Source organism: Cololabis saira, chromosome 14, assembly GCF_033807715.1.
Source record: "Cololabis saira isolate AMF1-May2022 chromosome 14, fColSai1.1, whole genome shotgun sequence".
NCBI lineage: Eukaryota > Metazoa > Chordata > Actinopteri > Beloniformes > Belonidae > Cololabis > Cololabis saira.
The window spans coordinates 220,832-237,728 of record NC_084600.1 but is presented as its reverse complement, the minus strand read 5'-3'; the positions used below and the strand labels follow the sequence as shown (position 1 = coordinate 237,728).

Here is a 16,897-nt window from a genome sequence, read left to right as displayed (position 1 = left end):
CACCGCAGCTCCAACGAGAGAAGAGACAATCCCAAAAGCCTCGCCATCTGCAGGACTATGTAGTTGAAGCTCCAATTCAAACAGAACATCCATCCATGTCCTCTCCGGATGAACTCCGAACATCCTCATTCTACCCTGTTATTGACCGACTAGTGAATGAAATGACACGACGGTTTTCAACAGAAGCAGGTGCAGTTCTCATGGGCACGTCAGCCCTCAACCCCAAAAATGCCACATTCCTTGAAAAGGAGAGCCTTGAGCCCATGGCGCAGTTGTATGAGATCAAAAAGGACGATCTGCTGGCCGAGGTGCACCAAATGCGACGGCTCTTAGAAAGGAAAAAAGAACATGGTGAAACAGTCAGCAGCACACTGGAATTTCTGTCCATGCTCAAACCTTACAAAGACTCCTTTGAGGACATCTATAAACTTTTACGCATATCTGTTACACTGCCTGTAACCTCCGCTTCATGCGAGCGCAGTTTTTCCTGCATGCGGCGCGTAAAAACCTACCTGAGAAACAGCCTTGCCTGCCTATCCATACACGCAGAAAGAACCAAGGCCCTGGATGTAGAAATATAACCACCAAGATTGTGATGATAAATAGGCTACACTTGTCGCATTTTGGATGTCTGGTTATTGGCAGGCGCATGGGTGCTGTCCGGTGCTGAATCTGTCACCTTTGCACGTGAAACATTTTTGCCATTGCCTTGTAGTCGCTGTATTAGGCTTAGTTATTTTGTTGAATATTCTTTGGCTAAATAAAACTACTTTTATATCAAACATGCTCGTGCTGTGTATCATAGCTGCTTTTATTGAAAAAACGAGAAGCTTCTTATAAAGTAACTGAAGTCATGAAAATCAATATTTTTCTTAGCACCCCCACGTATCGGTCAAGCTCCCCCTTAGCACCGGGAGAGAAAAAATCCTGGCGCCGTGCCTGGTGTACGCAGCTGCTGCTCTTCTGCCAGAGCGAGGCTTTGTTCCCTCCCCTGCTACACGTCATTCAGACAGCCAATCAGCACAGAGCCTCATTATCATAGCCTCCCCGCCCCCTCACGCCTGAATTAAGGTTCTGCGTCAACCCAACGCAGAGCACACGCCGTCACCGTGACGCCGTCGTGAACCCTTCGGACTTCTCCGTCTCTCCATTTGGTCGCGGTGCAGTACCCCCCGCGACCGCTAGTTAGCGATCTTTTTCTGAATGGTTTATCTGACTTTTTCCGGTCACAGTAAATCAAAGAGATAAGGACAACTATTGTGCAAAAAAACAAAACAAAAAAAAAATCACACATAAACGAAGAAAAGAGCGCTGAAAGTTCACGACTGCTTCAAGAACCATAACTCAAGCTTCAGAATCACTCACAGAGAAGGATGTTAGAAGCGGTAAAACTAGAGACATGGCCCAGAGTCTGAATTTCTGATTTTTTTGTAGAAAAAACAAGCTTTTGATTGTTTTTAAGACATTCAAGGCTTGTTTAAAATATACATTAAATGCCATAATAGGTCCCCTTTAATGTGAAAAGGCGCGCCTCCTGGTGGTGGAAAAGGGGAAGCTCCGGGGAGAGGAGCCAGAGTGTAGGCTGATTTATGGTTCTGCGTTACACCAACGCAGGCTTACGTAAGCTACGCCGTACTGTCCGGCGTAGGCTCTGCGTCGAGTTGACGCAGAAGCATAACTCAGCTTGCAGGAACACGGTGCTCGGAGAGATCCCTCCTGTTGCTGCACCTCACTGCTGGATCCGCCGTCGACCTTTCAGACTCCGCGCATGAATCAGCCAGCTATTTGACGCGTCTCGCAGCTCCAGTATGTGCGGCCAGGACTGCTGGGGGGGCTTGAGCCGCCTGCTCTGAGAGAAAAAACCCAAACCACGGGCTCGTCGCTTTTTTCGGGCTTTTTTTTTCTTCTTTTTTTGGCTGAAAAAAAAAAAAAATCTCCCTTCTTCTTTTTGACACAACTTGTCAGAGAAGTCTCTCTTTCTGCAGCCGCCCGCTGCTCCTGGAAGGCGGCGGCTTTTTGTCCGGAGCTGTTTTTTCCCAGAGAAACAAGTGTGAAGCAAGTGTGTGGGAAGAGGGAGCAACAGATGTTCGTGGGGGACATGCAGCCGGCCGCGGAATGAGAGCAGCGAGCCGCCGCCGCCGGCGGCCCCTGCAGCGGCTCTGCTGCGGCGGAGTCGCGCTGCTCGCCGTGCTGGGGCTCACGCTGCTCATCCCGGCTCCAGGTGGGACCCGAACACACATCAATCTGATATTACCACTGGGAAAAAATAAGTGTTGCATGCAAAATGTACTCTGCTTGCAGATAAATGTAATATTACAACTGGGAAATAAGTGTTGCATGAAAATGTACTCTGCTGCCACTATAACATGACAGTGTAATGCGAGGTGAAGCCATTAGAAGCCACACATCAGAATCAGAATCATGTTTATTTGGCCAGGTCAGGTCAAGACAAGACATGGAATTTGACTCGGTTATTTTCGCTCACTTGTAAATAGGTAAATAGGTAATAGACAAATGGCAGCTCTTATTAACATACAGGACTGTCACAGAAAATTAGAATATTGTGATTTTCTGTAATGCAATTACAAAAACAAAAATGTCATACATTCATTACAAATCAACTGAAATATTGCAAGCCTTTTATTATTTTAATATTGCTGATCATGGCTTACAGCTTAAGAAAACTCAAATATCCTATCTCAAATATCCTATCTCAAAAAATTAGAATATTCTGGGAATCTTAATATTAAACATAATCAGCTATATTTAAATAATAAAAGGCTTGCAATATTTCAGTTGATTTGTAATGAACCCAGAATGTATGACATTTTTGTTTTTTTAATTGCATTACAGAAAATGAAGAACTTTATCACAATATTCTAATTTTCTGAGACAGTCCTGTAGAAGCTCCACATCAGAATCAGAATCTATTTATTTGGCCAGGTCAGGTCAAACAAGACATGGAATTTGACTCGGTTATTTTCGCTCACTTGTACAGTAAATAGACAATAGACAAATGGCAGCTCTTATTAACATATATACAATTTAAAAAAGTGGAAGGTGCAGCAGTTTGAGGTAGACATGATTATTGAAAGGTGTATTGTCACAGCATAGGATTGTGTTATTATTAGGGGTGGGACGATACGGGTAACACACGATTCAATACTGTGGCGATATGTGGCCCACGATAACGATAATATCAGGATACACGATATCTACGCTATTCGATATATTGTAAGAAATTTAATCAACGATATATCACGATATATGTGACTGAAAAAGAAAAAAATACCCATAAAAAGGAAACGTCTGTAGTTATGCATTTATTCAATGCCAAAACTTCAATACAATGTACAAAGACAGTGCATTTGTCTATATTTGCCTTACTGCCTGCTAGGCTTGTAAATGTAAACACTGTACAGCTAGACTAATTAAAGTGCATGAACAATAGTGCGTAAATCCATTATGTGTGTTGTAATAAAATATCGATATTTTCCATCAGTTTATCAATTATTTATTAACAATCAAAGCTCTCAATGGAAAGCTACACCTTTCTCAAACACCTGTCGTAGGTTGTTCTGAATAATTCTTACTTTGTCATCATTTGGAAACACGTCTCCTCCATATAGAAATTCTCCTCAAATGTCTTTATTGTTGGCACATTTCTTAAGTTGAATGGTTTAACTTAAATCGATTTCTGTTATTTTTTAGCAAAAAAAGTCTATATATGACTGGTGCTGGTGAATATTTCCTAACATTTCTGCTTCTTGGGATGATTGACTCTGCTCACCCTGCAGGGAGGTGACAGATTGTTGATCACAAACCAGGCACAAATGATGACATGTTTAAATCCAATCATTGGGGGCGAGTGCAGCCGCTGAGGATCTTCCCACATAAGAGGGCTCACTATATGCAACCAGCAACACTAGTCTCATTTTTCTCATCATATTTGCTTTAAACCAAATAACTGTCAGAACATTTTTAATTTATGCCTTTCTTGGATTTTCTTCTAGTCAAAAACATGTTCCACACTAAAATGATTTTTATTCCTGTCCAAACAGTGGATAAATCACTTTGATCGCCTTGGCTTGCTCAGCGACTGTCATTTTAACCCATTTATAGCACAATATGAGACACTCCCATACCCAACGGATCTCATGGACGTAATCCTGATTTCCCCACAGACGGGTTCTCCTGCAGACCTCAGGGTAAAATAAACTTCACACAGAGCATGCGATGCATCTATAAAAGGACATGCAGTAAAGTGAATATTTTCTGCTGTTTGTCTGATGTTTGATGCTTAACTGGGTAATCTTAACATCAATGAACCTGAAACCCCCCCCCCATGTCCCACAGTTCATCATCCTCTCATCACCTTTGCCGATGCGGTCGCGCACTGTCACACACACTCAGTGGATGCTTCTGCACCATTTTCCTCCTCCGTCCTGTGCAGAGAGTAGATATTTGAAGAGGTGAACTCTTTGTTCTTTGAGGACTGTTTGGTTTAGGATTCATCCTGCTATTGCCTGCCGCCCTTTGTAGCAGTGTCCTGTTGAATGAGCTGTTTCATTAATATTTATACTTCACCTTTAAATTATGAGTGTGCCATCAAACCTGGAGAGGTTTTTGGGACGGAGACCCAGCCATGGTCAGCTTGAGTTATATGAAAGCGCCGGGCAAGAGCCTGTGGTCTGCTGTTTGTAATGATGACAGGCAGGATATTCACACATAGATAACTTTCACAATACTTGGAAAATCTTACACGTATCCTGAAGGATCCTTGTACAACCTTTTATGGATATCCGTGCCCGTTAGAATTATTTGTATCTGTCTCATTGTGTAAAAAGAAATAGTTCCTTAGTAAGAGTGGACATACTGTGGGTTTTACAGTTTTACAGTGGCTCACATACTGCATAGGTTTCAGCAATCAGAATCAGAATCAGAATCAGCTTTATTGGCCAGGTTCAAACATTGTCCAACAAGGAATTTGACTCCGGTAATTTTGCTCTTTGGTAGTAAAATAAACAATAAAACAAATGTGGTATTTCTATGATACAGAATAAACATTTAAGGTGCAGCAGTTTGAGGTAGAGAAGAAAAGAAGAGACAAGAAAAGGGACAGTAACAGAAAATGCAATAGAAAATGCTGCAAATGCTGATTTAAAAAGATGTTATGCAACTGTGCTTGTTTGCCAAATCCTGCCTCTTACTACAGTATAGATAGATTGAAAAAGGAAACAGTTTGACAGAACTACAAATGGAAATCAGAAATCTCGTCACAGGTCTCTAAATTCTGTATTATGCACTGAGATGGAGGATCTGTTGATTGAGGGGAGTCATTGTCTAGGTGGAGTTTGCGTTTTTATCAGGTTGGTCGTTATATTCTATCTTAAAGGAAATATGCCCTTTTTGCTTCATTCCAAATACCTCAGAGACTCAGTTAAAAGTGTCTCCTTTCAATCCTGTCACACATCTCTGTTCACGCCATCTGTCCTGTTTTACAGTATGCCCTTTTAGAAATCAGTTCAGATTTTTGCGCTGCCCAATTCTGTGATATAACAAAGTCAGTATGTTGCTTTTGGATGAGGATGGTGGAAGCAGGGACACTTTTACGTTCATCACAGTAACCTGCAAATCAGACACAGAAAAATAAGTCCAGAAAATGTGCTTTTTCAGAACGTGTCCCCTTAAAATTGAAAGGAGAGATGCTTTTTTGTTCGTTGAAAATAAAAACTACAGTCCAGTAAAAGTGTTTTATTCCCAGAAAACACACAACATAAGCATAGTTCAAGGTTGCTTTTGTTTCTCCCTGAAGAATTTCACTGTAAGTGTAATATTCACCTCCATGTCTCACATGCAGTCTGTAGGACTGCACGTGTCGATGCGTTTCTACTAAGGCTGGGACTTTAGCGGGTTAATTTTGATTAATTAATTACAGAAAAAATAGCGCGCTAGAAAAAATAGTGCATTTTAATCGCATTAGTTTTTTCCCCTTGGAACGTTTCTCACGGGACGACTTTCACATGGACGGCGCACCAACCAACCAGACCCTTGAGAGAGAGGCTGCGTCTGAAATCGCATACTTCCACCCTAATGATATTTACTGATATTTACTCAAAAGTGTGCCGAACTTAAGTATACTTTTTAGTATATACTTTTTAGTATTGCATTTCGGTCGCACCGAGAGAGTTATGACACTTATGTGGACTCCCATTGTAAGCTCCGCGGTGAGATCAGAGCGTTTCACTATTCTCTCTCTCAAGGTTCTGCAACCAACGTGCATTAGTGTTACAGTGAAGTGCAGCCGTCGTCATAACAACCAACGTGCATTAGTGTTACAGTGAAGTGCGGCCGTCGTCATAACAACCAACGTGCATTAGTGTTACAGTGAAGTGCGGCCGTCGTCATAACAACCAACGTGCATTAGTGTTACAGTGAAGTGCAGCCGTCGTCATAACAACCAACGTGCATTAGTGTTACAGTGAAGTGCGGCCGTCGCCATAACAACCAACGTGCATTAGTGTTACAGTGAAGTGCGGCCGTCGTCATAACAACCAACGTGCATTAGTGTTACAGTGAAGTGCGGCCGTCGTCATAACAACCAACGTGCATTAGTGTTACAGTGAAGTGCGGCCGTCGTCATAACAACCAACGTGCATTAGTGTTACAGTGAAGTGCGGCCGTCGTCATAACAACCAACGTGCATTAGTGTTACAGTGAAGTGCGGCCGTCGTCATAACAACCAACGTGCATTAGTGTTACAGTGAAGTGCGGCCGTCGTCATAACAACCAACGTGCATTAGTGTTACAGTGAAGTGCGGCCGTCGTCATAACAACCAACGTGCATTAGTGTTACAGTGAAGTGCGGCCGTCGCCATAACAACCAACGTGCATTAGTGTTACAGTGAAGTGCGGCCGTCGTCATAACAACCAACGTGCATTAGTGTTACAGTGAAGTGCGGCCGTCGTCATAACAACCAACGTGCATTAGTGTTACAGTGAAGTGCGGCCGTCGTCATAACAACCAACGTGCATTAGTGTTACAGTGAAGTGCGGCCGTCGTCATAACAACCAACGTGCATTAGTGTTACAGTGAAGTGCGGCCGTCGTCATAACAACCAACGTGCATTAGTGTTACAGTGAAGTGCGGCCGTCGTCATAACAACCAACGTGCATTAGTGTTACAGTGAAGTGCGGCCGTCGTCATAACAACCAACGTGCATTAGTGTTACAGTGAAGTGCGGCCGTCGTCATAACAACCAACGTGCATTAGTGTTACAGTGAAGTGCGGCCGTCGTCATAACAACCAACGTGCATTAGTGTTACAGTGAAGTGCGGCCGTCGCCATAACAACCAACGTGCATTAGTGTTACAGTGAAGTGCGGCCGTCGTCATAACAACCAACGTGCATTAGTGTTACAGTGAAGTGCGGCCGTCGTCATAACAACCAACGTGCATTAGTGTTACAGTGAAGTGCGGCCGTCGTCATAACAACCAACGTGCATTAGTGTTACAGTGAAGTGCGGCCGTCGTCATAACAACCAACGTGCATTAGTGTTACAGTGAAGTGCGGCCGTCGTCATAACAACCAACGTGCATTAGTGTTACAGTGAAGTGCGGCCGTCGTCATAACACAAGCTAAGTTGTTACCACACACGTTAAAAATGAATGAAGTCGCAGATGAAAAGGGTCTCGTTGGTCCCGTGGATGGGAAATTTTGTTTAAAAAACAGATGGATGGAAGCGTGCTCTGTTTTCTAATGTGTTTCCATGTTCTGAAACTTGAAACAGTTGAAAGTATTTTGTTATATTTAAGTGTTGTTTACAGAAGGTCCTTGACTATAGGCTACCTGTCTCATTCAATGTGCATATATTTAATTTACTGCACTTTATAGCAAATTGCACTGATTTGTTCTTGGTGAAGCACCACCTTGATAAAATTAAACTGTTTCATAAATTGAACATATGTTTTCAATAGTCAATCATTCACTCGTATACAAAAATCCATTTGAAACAAACAAAAAAAGGAAATCTCATTGTTTCTCAGGTCTAAAATTGATATGCGATCAAATTGCGATTAATTAATTACAAAGCCTGTAATTAATTCCCAGCCCTAGTTTCTACCTCAAGTATCCGATTTCCAACATTTTAATGTTTGTTTCTCAAACTGTTCGCCGCTAGCTTAGCTAGTCTGTAGCTAGGGCTGGGCGATATGGACCAAAAGTCATATCTCGATATTTTCTAGCTGAATGGCGATACTCGATATATATCTCGATATTTTTTCTGTGCCATAATTGGGGTTTCTCCCAAAGCATTATAGCATAGCATCTCTGTTAGCTTCATTTTTTTCTGAGGCAAACCCTTAAAAAAACAGTCAGTTTTAATACAAAGCCTCGTGCCAAATGTCACACAGGTTTCTTTATTAACAGAGGTCTGCACAATATCAAAATGTATAAAACAAATGAAATAAAAATAAACTGCCTGCATATAGAGAATAAAAATGCTTCTTGAATAAAATAAAACAAATATCCCTTTCCTGCATAACAATTAAATTAAAATACACTGTGCAATTAATACAATGTAGACAGTAACAGGCAGACTTTTCCACTGAGGGTGACAGTTGTGCAAATAACAAAACATTTGTGCAAATCTCAAATAAAACATTCAAGTCAATTTGTCACCAAATAAGCTATATCAAAATAAAAAAAAAAATAAAATAAAAAAATTTTTTTTTTTTTTAAATCGATATAAACGATATTGTTTCGTACCATATCGCGTTTGAAAATATATCGATATATATTAAAATCTCGATATATCGCCCAGCCCTATCTGTAGCCAACAACCAAAGTCAAAGCTTTGCTAAATACTGATAAATCAGCAATTTCTAAGAAAAGCCAAATCCCACAAAACCACCAGAATAAGCGGAAATTTAACGCAATTTTAAATCTCGTAGAGGCTAAGCAAAAGTTCTGAAATGTAGGTGCAGAGTAGAAAAACAAGATCCTTTGCCATGCAATCCCCCAATCAAAGACTTTACAAACTTATTGTACATTATAACAAGAGCTGAAAAAGGTTAAAAAATCAGTTAAGCAAACACTTGGGAGTGTTTAGGCTGTTAGTGGTCATGATTGATGTTCATGATTTACTGTGAATGTGAGTTCATTTAGACAAGAGAATCCTTGTATCTTTTTATACCAAGGTTTTTATGATACAAAGTAGTTAAACGTGTTTTCTTCCCGTTCTTCTGTGTTAAAGGTAATGTTTAAAAAAAAAGTTAATGCTTGCTGTGTGTTGCCTGACTGGTAAAAGGGCAATTGTACAGACTTGAAGAAAAATACATTTTAACCTATTTAGATTTTCCATAGTAAGACATCTGGTATACTGTGTTAACCTCCTAGGACAGGGATATTCAACTGGCGGCCCGTGGGCCACTTGCGGCCCGCCAGGAGCTTTTATGTGGCCACTGGTCATATTTCAAAAAAGGGGGTGAGAGTAGTGTTGTCCCGATCAATCCGCCGCCCGATCGATCGGCCGCCCGATCACGGCATTTTCAAAACATCGGTATCGGCCAAAAAAAGGATCGGGACATACCTAGTTATTAATGTTTTTAACATATATTAAATCGTTTTATATATCATTGCATTTAACGTCACTTTTGGTTGCTTATTTATAACATCAAACTGGCTATGGACTATGGACTGAAATGCTTGTGCTTAATATTTAATATAATATTCAAACTTGGTGGAAAGTGGTGCTTTGTCATTGTGGCGTGTTTTATTAAAAGTAGGTCAATATCAACTTCATTAAGTTTGCACAATGCATGGTTTCAAAATGAACTTGCATTTAAAATAATATTTCTTTATCTGAATATTATATTTAACATTCACAATTACTAAATCTGGAGACAATTAAAACATAATTCATATGTAAACTAGACAGATATATTCTCCTGCTCATTCCTGAGCACAAATGTATTATATATACATAAATCTTCGTCTTGAGTGCAAAATAAATTTTGAAAACCCCTAAATATTCCGCCTGCGCGCTTTGTGCGCGCATGCAGTGCGTCCCTCTCCATATAGTCCTTTTGCAGATGTGGCCCCCTGCCTAATCTAATTGAATAACCCTGTCCTAGGAAGTGGTGTTGTGACATAGACAACTATGTCATGATTTTTTTTTTTTTTTTAAAAGCAACAAGAAAGAAATTGCACAAAGTCTTAGGAGTTTCAATCGATTGAATAAAACCTCAGAACAACAACACATGTCATGAACAGCATTTACTATTTCTACAGCAAAACTATGCCTGCATAAGCAGCATGCTTAGAAAATAATGACACCTTTTCTGCGTGCATAGGAGGTTAAGTAGACGCCGGGTGCTGCTCATTAAATGCACTTCATTGATCAGCAGCAGCAGGTACGATCACCTCCTTTAACAAGAAGCTTGGTCAGCTTGTTGGTAAACGGACCTGGATCGTTAACACAATGCCAGCAAAAAAAAGACATTAATATGCTTTTCTCACGGTCTGGGAAGGGTTATAAAGCCATTTTGAGCCATTCACTCTACAGTAACAGGGTGGGTATTACAAATAAAAAATTAGACCTCTGGATTGGATCAAGATCACAATTATTTTCATTAACATTGAAATCACAAAAATGATTAAAATGATTATCCATTGACCTTTGAAGCATGTTTAATTGATCAAACTTAACATGGAAGTGTTGAACTTTCCGCAGTAAGTTTAAATGTCTGAAGTGTGCGTGTCATTAAGAACACAATACCGGTTAGTTGGTTGGCTAAATAATCTTTTTTTTTTATTCTCGATACAATATTAGTTGTGACACTGGTTAGATCATTGTCAATCTTCCCAAGGATAGATACAAAGTAGAATAGCTTGTTTGTAAGACTTGCCAGACTTTCTCTTTAGAAATAAATAAATAAAACGGCAATATGGCCTAAAAGACCCAAGGCTTCTGAAAGGATATTATTTGTACAGATGAGATCAAGGTGGAAGTGTTTGCTGGCCATAATCCATAGAAGCATGTTTGTTGAAAACTAAACACTGCATAGCAACACAAATATCTCAATATGAGGCCATCTGTCCAAAAGGTGAACCTCGCAACGGAAAGAATGATTCTAAACCCATCTGCAAACGTCTGAAATGAGAAAGAAAATCACTTTGTTGAAGTGATCCACTTCAAGTCCAGAGCTGTGCGTAAATGAATAGCCATAAACCTCAGTGAACCGAGGCAATAATGTAGAGAGGTGTGAGTAAAAAATACTCCACAACAGTGTGAGAAACCAATATCATTGTGCACAAAATGATTGCTTTGAGGTATTGCTGCTGAGGGTGGTTCTACAATTTATTTTAATCATAGTGGATTTGTTTTTTTTTTTCCCAAACATTGAATCTGCATTTCGTTTTAGTCTTTGTTAAAGCAGCACAATGTAACTTTCAGCTTTTGTTGAGTTTGGTGGCATCTTTTGGACAAAAGCGGTAGTGCTTTACCAGAAAGAACACTACGTTTCCCATGAGCACCAGCGCGTACTGCCGGAAAACTCCTGTCCCGTTGCGTGCATTTGTTTTGATAGCGAATGAAGACGGGACGGACTTTTCTGTTTCACCAAGTGAACAGACAGAACGCAAAAAAAAAGATGTTAAACTGCTGGAAAGGAACTGGAATTTACCGGGATACCTTAAACAAGGAAGCCAGGGAGCGGTATATGGAGAAGATAATGATTATTAACGGTTTGGATCCATATGAAATCCTTTCTAAAGAATGGAGCTCCTCGTCGGAGCTGCACTCTTTAGAAGGATTTACTGCCGCAGTTCTGCAGAACCACCGTCTCCGGCTACCTTGTTTAGGAGTGTTTGGCAGCTGCTTTGGTAAATGTTTGACTCGCCATCTGTTTCAATAAATTTGTATAATAGTACAACATACAGTACATGTTTTGTATCACTCTTACTTCTCTTTTCTTTTTTTTGACTGCTATATTATGCTGAAGAGGCTCCGAGGCGTGAGCAAAATTTTTGTTTTCCTCGTGAGATTATTTTTTTCCTCTGCAGCTACAAATAGAGTTAATATCTTTTCCTCAACAAACTAGTTTTATCTGAAGATTGGGGTTAATTGCACCGCAGAGAGCTGGCCAGCAACTGCGTTTAGCTGGAGAAATGGGGAATAAAACCCGTGTTTTGATCCGACCCGGTCTGTGTGAGTGTTTGTGGTTTACTGTGGAAGGTTATGTTTGGTCGTTACAGCCGCGATCCAAGCAAGCCGACGACTCTTTCACTCTTTTACTCTGTTATATTAGATACTCGGCCTCCGTGGTTCTTCCTCCAAGCTGGAAAGCGGTGAAAAGTTAAACCATTAGCGATCTTTTCCCCACGTCTGTTATGTGGAACTGCTGCAGCCACAATGCAGCAACGGGTTACCAGCTTCTGCGGAGCTCTGCGCTCCAAGCCCCGCCCATTTTAGTCCCGACTGCGAATCGGGAAGGAGGGGGAAGTGACGTATGCCGTAAAGCAGTCAAAGCCGTAAAAATGTGTAGTTTTTTAGTGTGGAAGGGTTCCTACCATGCTCCTCAAAGTTACATAGTGCCAGTGAAGGCGATACAGACCCCTCAGACCATGACAGAGGTTCATTAAACCTGTTGGAAGTTGATGTACCATCACAATGACTCTGGAAATATGATATTAAGGTGGAAAAGTTACATAGTGCCACTTTAAGTAAATAATTCTACAAGTTAGTATGTCATGTTGCTGTTCATCTGAGGTTGGGTTTTCCTATTTGTAAGACCTGGTAAGGTCGTCTGCTGTAACTCTTGTGAGCCTCGTGTCTAAGCATGATCGTCTCACGTCAAGTTATGACATTTGCATTTAACAAATTGTGTAGCCACTTTATTAATATAAATGTCCATAGTGAGAACCGTATTCAAACTACAGGACTGTCTCAGAAAATTAGAATATTGTGATTTTCTGTAACGCAATTACAAAAACAAAAATGTCATACATTCTGGATTCATTACAAATCAACTGAAATATTGCAAGCCTTTTATTATTTTAATATTGCTGATCATGGCTTACAGCTTAAGAAAACTCAAATATCCTATCTCAAAATATTAGAATATTCTGGGAATCTTAATCTTAAACTGTAAGCCATAATCAGATATATTAAAATAATAAAAGGCTTGCAATATTTCAGTTGATTTGTAATGAATCCAGAATGTTTGACATTTTTGTTTTTTAATTGCATTACAGAAAATAAAGAACTTCATCACAATATTCTAATTTTCTGAGACAGTCCTGTAAATGTAGTATCAGGTTACATTAAATATCATATTTCTAAGGAAAAACATTCTGTGCAGTTTCATAATTGTGAAATCACACTTGGGATCCGAGTATTGTGAAACACGTCTGTTTACGTGAACTTGACACAATGAACGCCCAGTTCATGTGAATGTCAGGGAGGACGTCTGCAGGACTGCAGGATTAGAAATAAAGCTGAGGGAGCTGGACTAAACTACAAATGTTAGACTTACAAAGTAATATCTGTCAGATGTAGCCACGCTCACCAGAGTTGCAGATTTCAAAGTGGATGATTTTTCCGACCACCCGGTCTTTGATTGTGGAGCAGGGAAGCTTTTTGGTGTCAGACCCGACGAAGCCGGTCTGGCCAGTCCATGTGGAACTGGCGGCTTCCAATGTCTTGTTTCTGCAAAAGAATAAGAAAAAAGGAAGCAAAAGTTTGTCTTTTTGGAGGGTTGGTGGTTATGATTTGGACATTAATTTTCTGCTGAAGTCAAACGGGGCATAAGTACGGAAGAGTATTAGGGCCATGCAAGAAAAAAATATTTGAGAGGGGAAGATTTTTTTTTATTGTGCACTTCGAGAAAAAAGTCGAAATGTCGAGATTAATGTTGAAATACAATTTTGAGAAAAAAGTCGAAATGTTGCTAAAAAAGTCGAAATGATGAGAAAAAGTCGAAATGTCGAGATTAATGTTGAAGCACAATTTCGAGAAAAAAGTCGAAATGTTGAGAAAAAAGGCGAAATTTTGACTTTATTCTTGAAATTGTATTTCAACATTAATCTCAACAATTCGACTTTTTTCTCGACATTTCGACTTTTTTCTCGAAGTGCACAATAGAAAAAAATCTTCCCCTCTCAAATATTTTTTCTCCTGCCTGGCCCTAATACTCTTCCGTACATAAGTGTTATAACTGCTTGCAAAAAAATGTAATTCATAGGATTAAATTGAATTGAATGCCTTTTATTGTCATCATACATTGTATAATGACATTGTAGATGTCAAAAGTTCAGATATGCTAACTGTACATCTTGTATCTTGTGTCGTTCAGGATGTTGATGGCTTTTGGAAAGAAACCTTTTCCCAGTCTGTTTGTCCTTGCTTTTAAGTTTCTGTAGCGCCTGCCAGACAGATTGGTGACTAAAAAGATTAAAAATGCCACAATATTGTCTCAATCTTCCAAGCTTTATCTGGGAGATTCATCCCAGAATATCCAGCATCTTCAGGGAGGATTTGTGTTGTGTTTTAGACTGTTTGCATTCAACCTCTGTGTTTATGTTGTAATGAACATGACAGTAGGGTTAAATGTTCCATGCGAAGGACACATTTCTGGTTTGATCTTCACCTGATTTGCTCTGCAACCTTTCTTGTTTTCATATTTTACGATCTCAGTCTTTTTCTGTACGAGCAGTCGTTGCAAAAACAGCTGAAACACTGAATCACCAACGTTACACTTCCAGGCCAAAGGTCAGTGAAGACATCGTTGCTCAACGCTCAGCGCTTTTGTTGACCTGTGATCTTTTTGAGTCTTGAGGCAGGTTTCCCTCTTTTTCAACTTTTATGGGGGATAGAAAATGAGACAAATGGGATATTTGGTGGCGCAAAAGTCATGTTGAGCACTGATTACAAGAGGAGAGACAGTTAACACCCTGGGACAGCGTCCTGAGGTGGATGTTTTTGGTGTTTAACAAAGCCAGCTCAATCTACAGATATGAAGGCTTTTAATGGAGTCAACCTCCAATCAGTCTTTCTGTGTTTGATTTTTAACACAGAATGCTTCCCAGTCGGAGGTTTTTAAAAGGCTTTCTTTAAAATGACAAAAAAAAAACTCGATATTTCACAAACTAGATCCAGAAAATGTTTCTTTTTGCCAAATATTAGGTACAATTCATCAAATGTCCAGAAAAGACCGTGTTGTAGCTGCTGTCAGTTCCGTCATGAGTTAGTGAAGTCAACCTTTAGATCAAACTAGAGTATTATCTTTCTTCTTTAATGAGACAAGGTGACTGACGACTTGTCTCAGTTAGAAGTGGGAAAAATAGGTTCCTGCCGCAGAGCCATCTGCGGCAGGAACCTATTTGAATTTCATACACGCAGAGTTCCTCTTGATGCTGAATATGAAAGCTGTCACGTCTCTTCTCAGCCACGACCGCTGGCCTCAAGAAACGGGCTTATTGAGCTGTGAGGTACAAAGAAACACTACTGTGCCTGACAATCAGGAAATGCAAAAGACACGGGCACCAAACGGCCTCATGATAATAGTAAAGTGTGTCGTAGAGGGCTTAATAAGTGTCCTGCTACCCCCACGGTCCTCTGTGGAAACACCCCTTTAGGTAGCGCAGGAGGAAAGCTGTATTGGTACCTTTATACGACAAAACAGGCATAAAAAAGCAGAGACCGTGGACTTTCCTCCTTTGGGTCCATTGACGGTCGTTGGATGTTCTTCTGACAATGACTGCGTTTACATGCAGTCAATAACCCTTTTAAAACCCGAATATTGGCAATAACCCAAATTTGCACGGCCATGTAAACACCAATAACCCTTTGAATAACCCGAATTTGCTCATATTCAGGTTTTTAAAAACCTGAATATTGTCAGGGTTTGACATTTCCCCCAGTTTGTGTTTTCTGTTCTGCCCCGCCTGTTTTCCATCTGCCCTGATTGTTCGCCCCTGTGTCTCGTTATCCCCTGTGTATATCTGGTCTGGTCTTTCCCTGCTCCCTGTCGGTCCATAGTGTTTGCTCCCTCCATGTTCTCCTCGTCAGTTTTTTTCGTTCATGATCCTGGTCCAAGTTCTGATCCTGCTAAGCAGCGCTTTTGGTTTTGTTAATGTGTTAATAAGCCCTGTTTTTGGAACTCCTGCCTCCTGCGTCTGGGTCTTCAACCAACACACTCCGTGACAAATATGACCCCTGGGTTACTCCTTTTAAAACCCGAATGTTCGGTCATGTAAACACCAAACGGAATATCCCCATCAAACGGAACAGGAATTTGTTTTCTGCTCATGTTCTGTTCACAAGGAATCCTGGTCTTTTGAGTCCAGGAAGTTCTTATAAACACGGAGAAACCAAGACCAGGAGGAGACTAATCACTTCATAAATGTAATGAAGGATATGAACATTTTGGTATTTGTAGACGGTAGAAAGTACCGGGATAGAAGATTTACAAGAAGGTGAGAGAAAAGTTGCGTGAAGCAGCATTTGTTTTGAATTTGGATACAGGAAGAAGAAGCGGAAATGACGGGAATTGCGTCATGACGTTCTCCGTGCGTCGCTGGTTTGATCCAGATATCCCGAATGATTAATTACCATGTAAACGGAATTTTCCGAATGTTTCAGTAACCGGAATATTCAACTCAAAATGTTTTCTTTCAGTGAATTGGAGGTTTCACCTGAGCCCTCTGCAGCTTCAGGGTGTGACGGTCTTTCATCTGGAACATTATTAGGGTGTAATAATGTTGATAATCTGTTTTTATTCAAATAACTTTAAAAAAATCATATGTTTGACAGTATTCCTCAACAACAACAAACCAGTCCATTTTTTTTTTATTCTGTTTGTTGGTTTTCTCTCAAATAACCAACATACAAAACAT

General features: G+C 40.3%; 1 protein-coding gene across 1 annotated transcript in view; it reads left to right on the top strand.

Moving 5' to 3' along the window:
- Positions 1-1,746: 1,746 nt before the first annotated feature.
- LOC133459432 (sodium/potassium/calcium exchanger 3-like) overlaps positions 1,747-16,897 on the top strand; it is a 50,813-nt gene continuing 35,662 nt past the window's right edge. Inside the window, exon 1 of the mRNA XM_061739344.1 lies at positions 1,747-2,221. Within this exon, the coding sequence (XP_061595328.1) occupies positions 2,116-2,221 (106 nt within the window). The 5' untranslated portion in view covers positions 1,747-2,115. The remainder of the gene's footprint in view (positions 2,222-16,897) is intronic.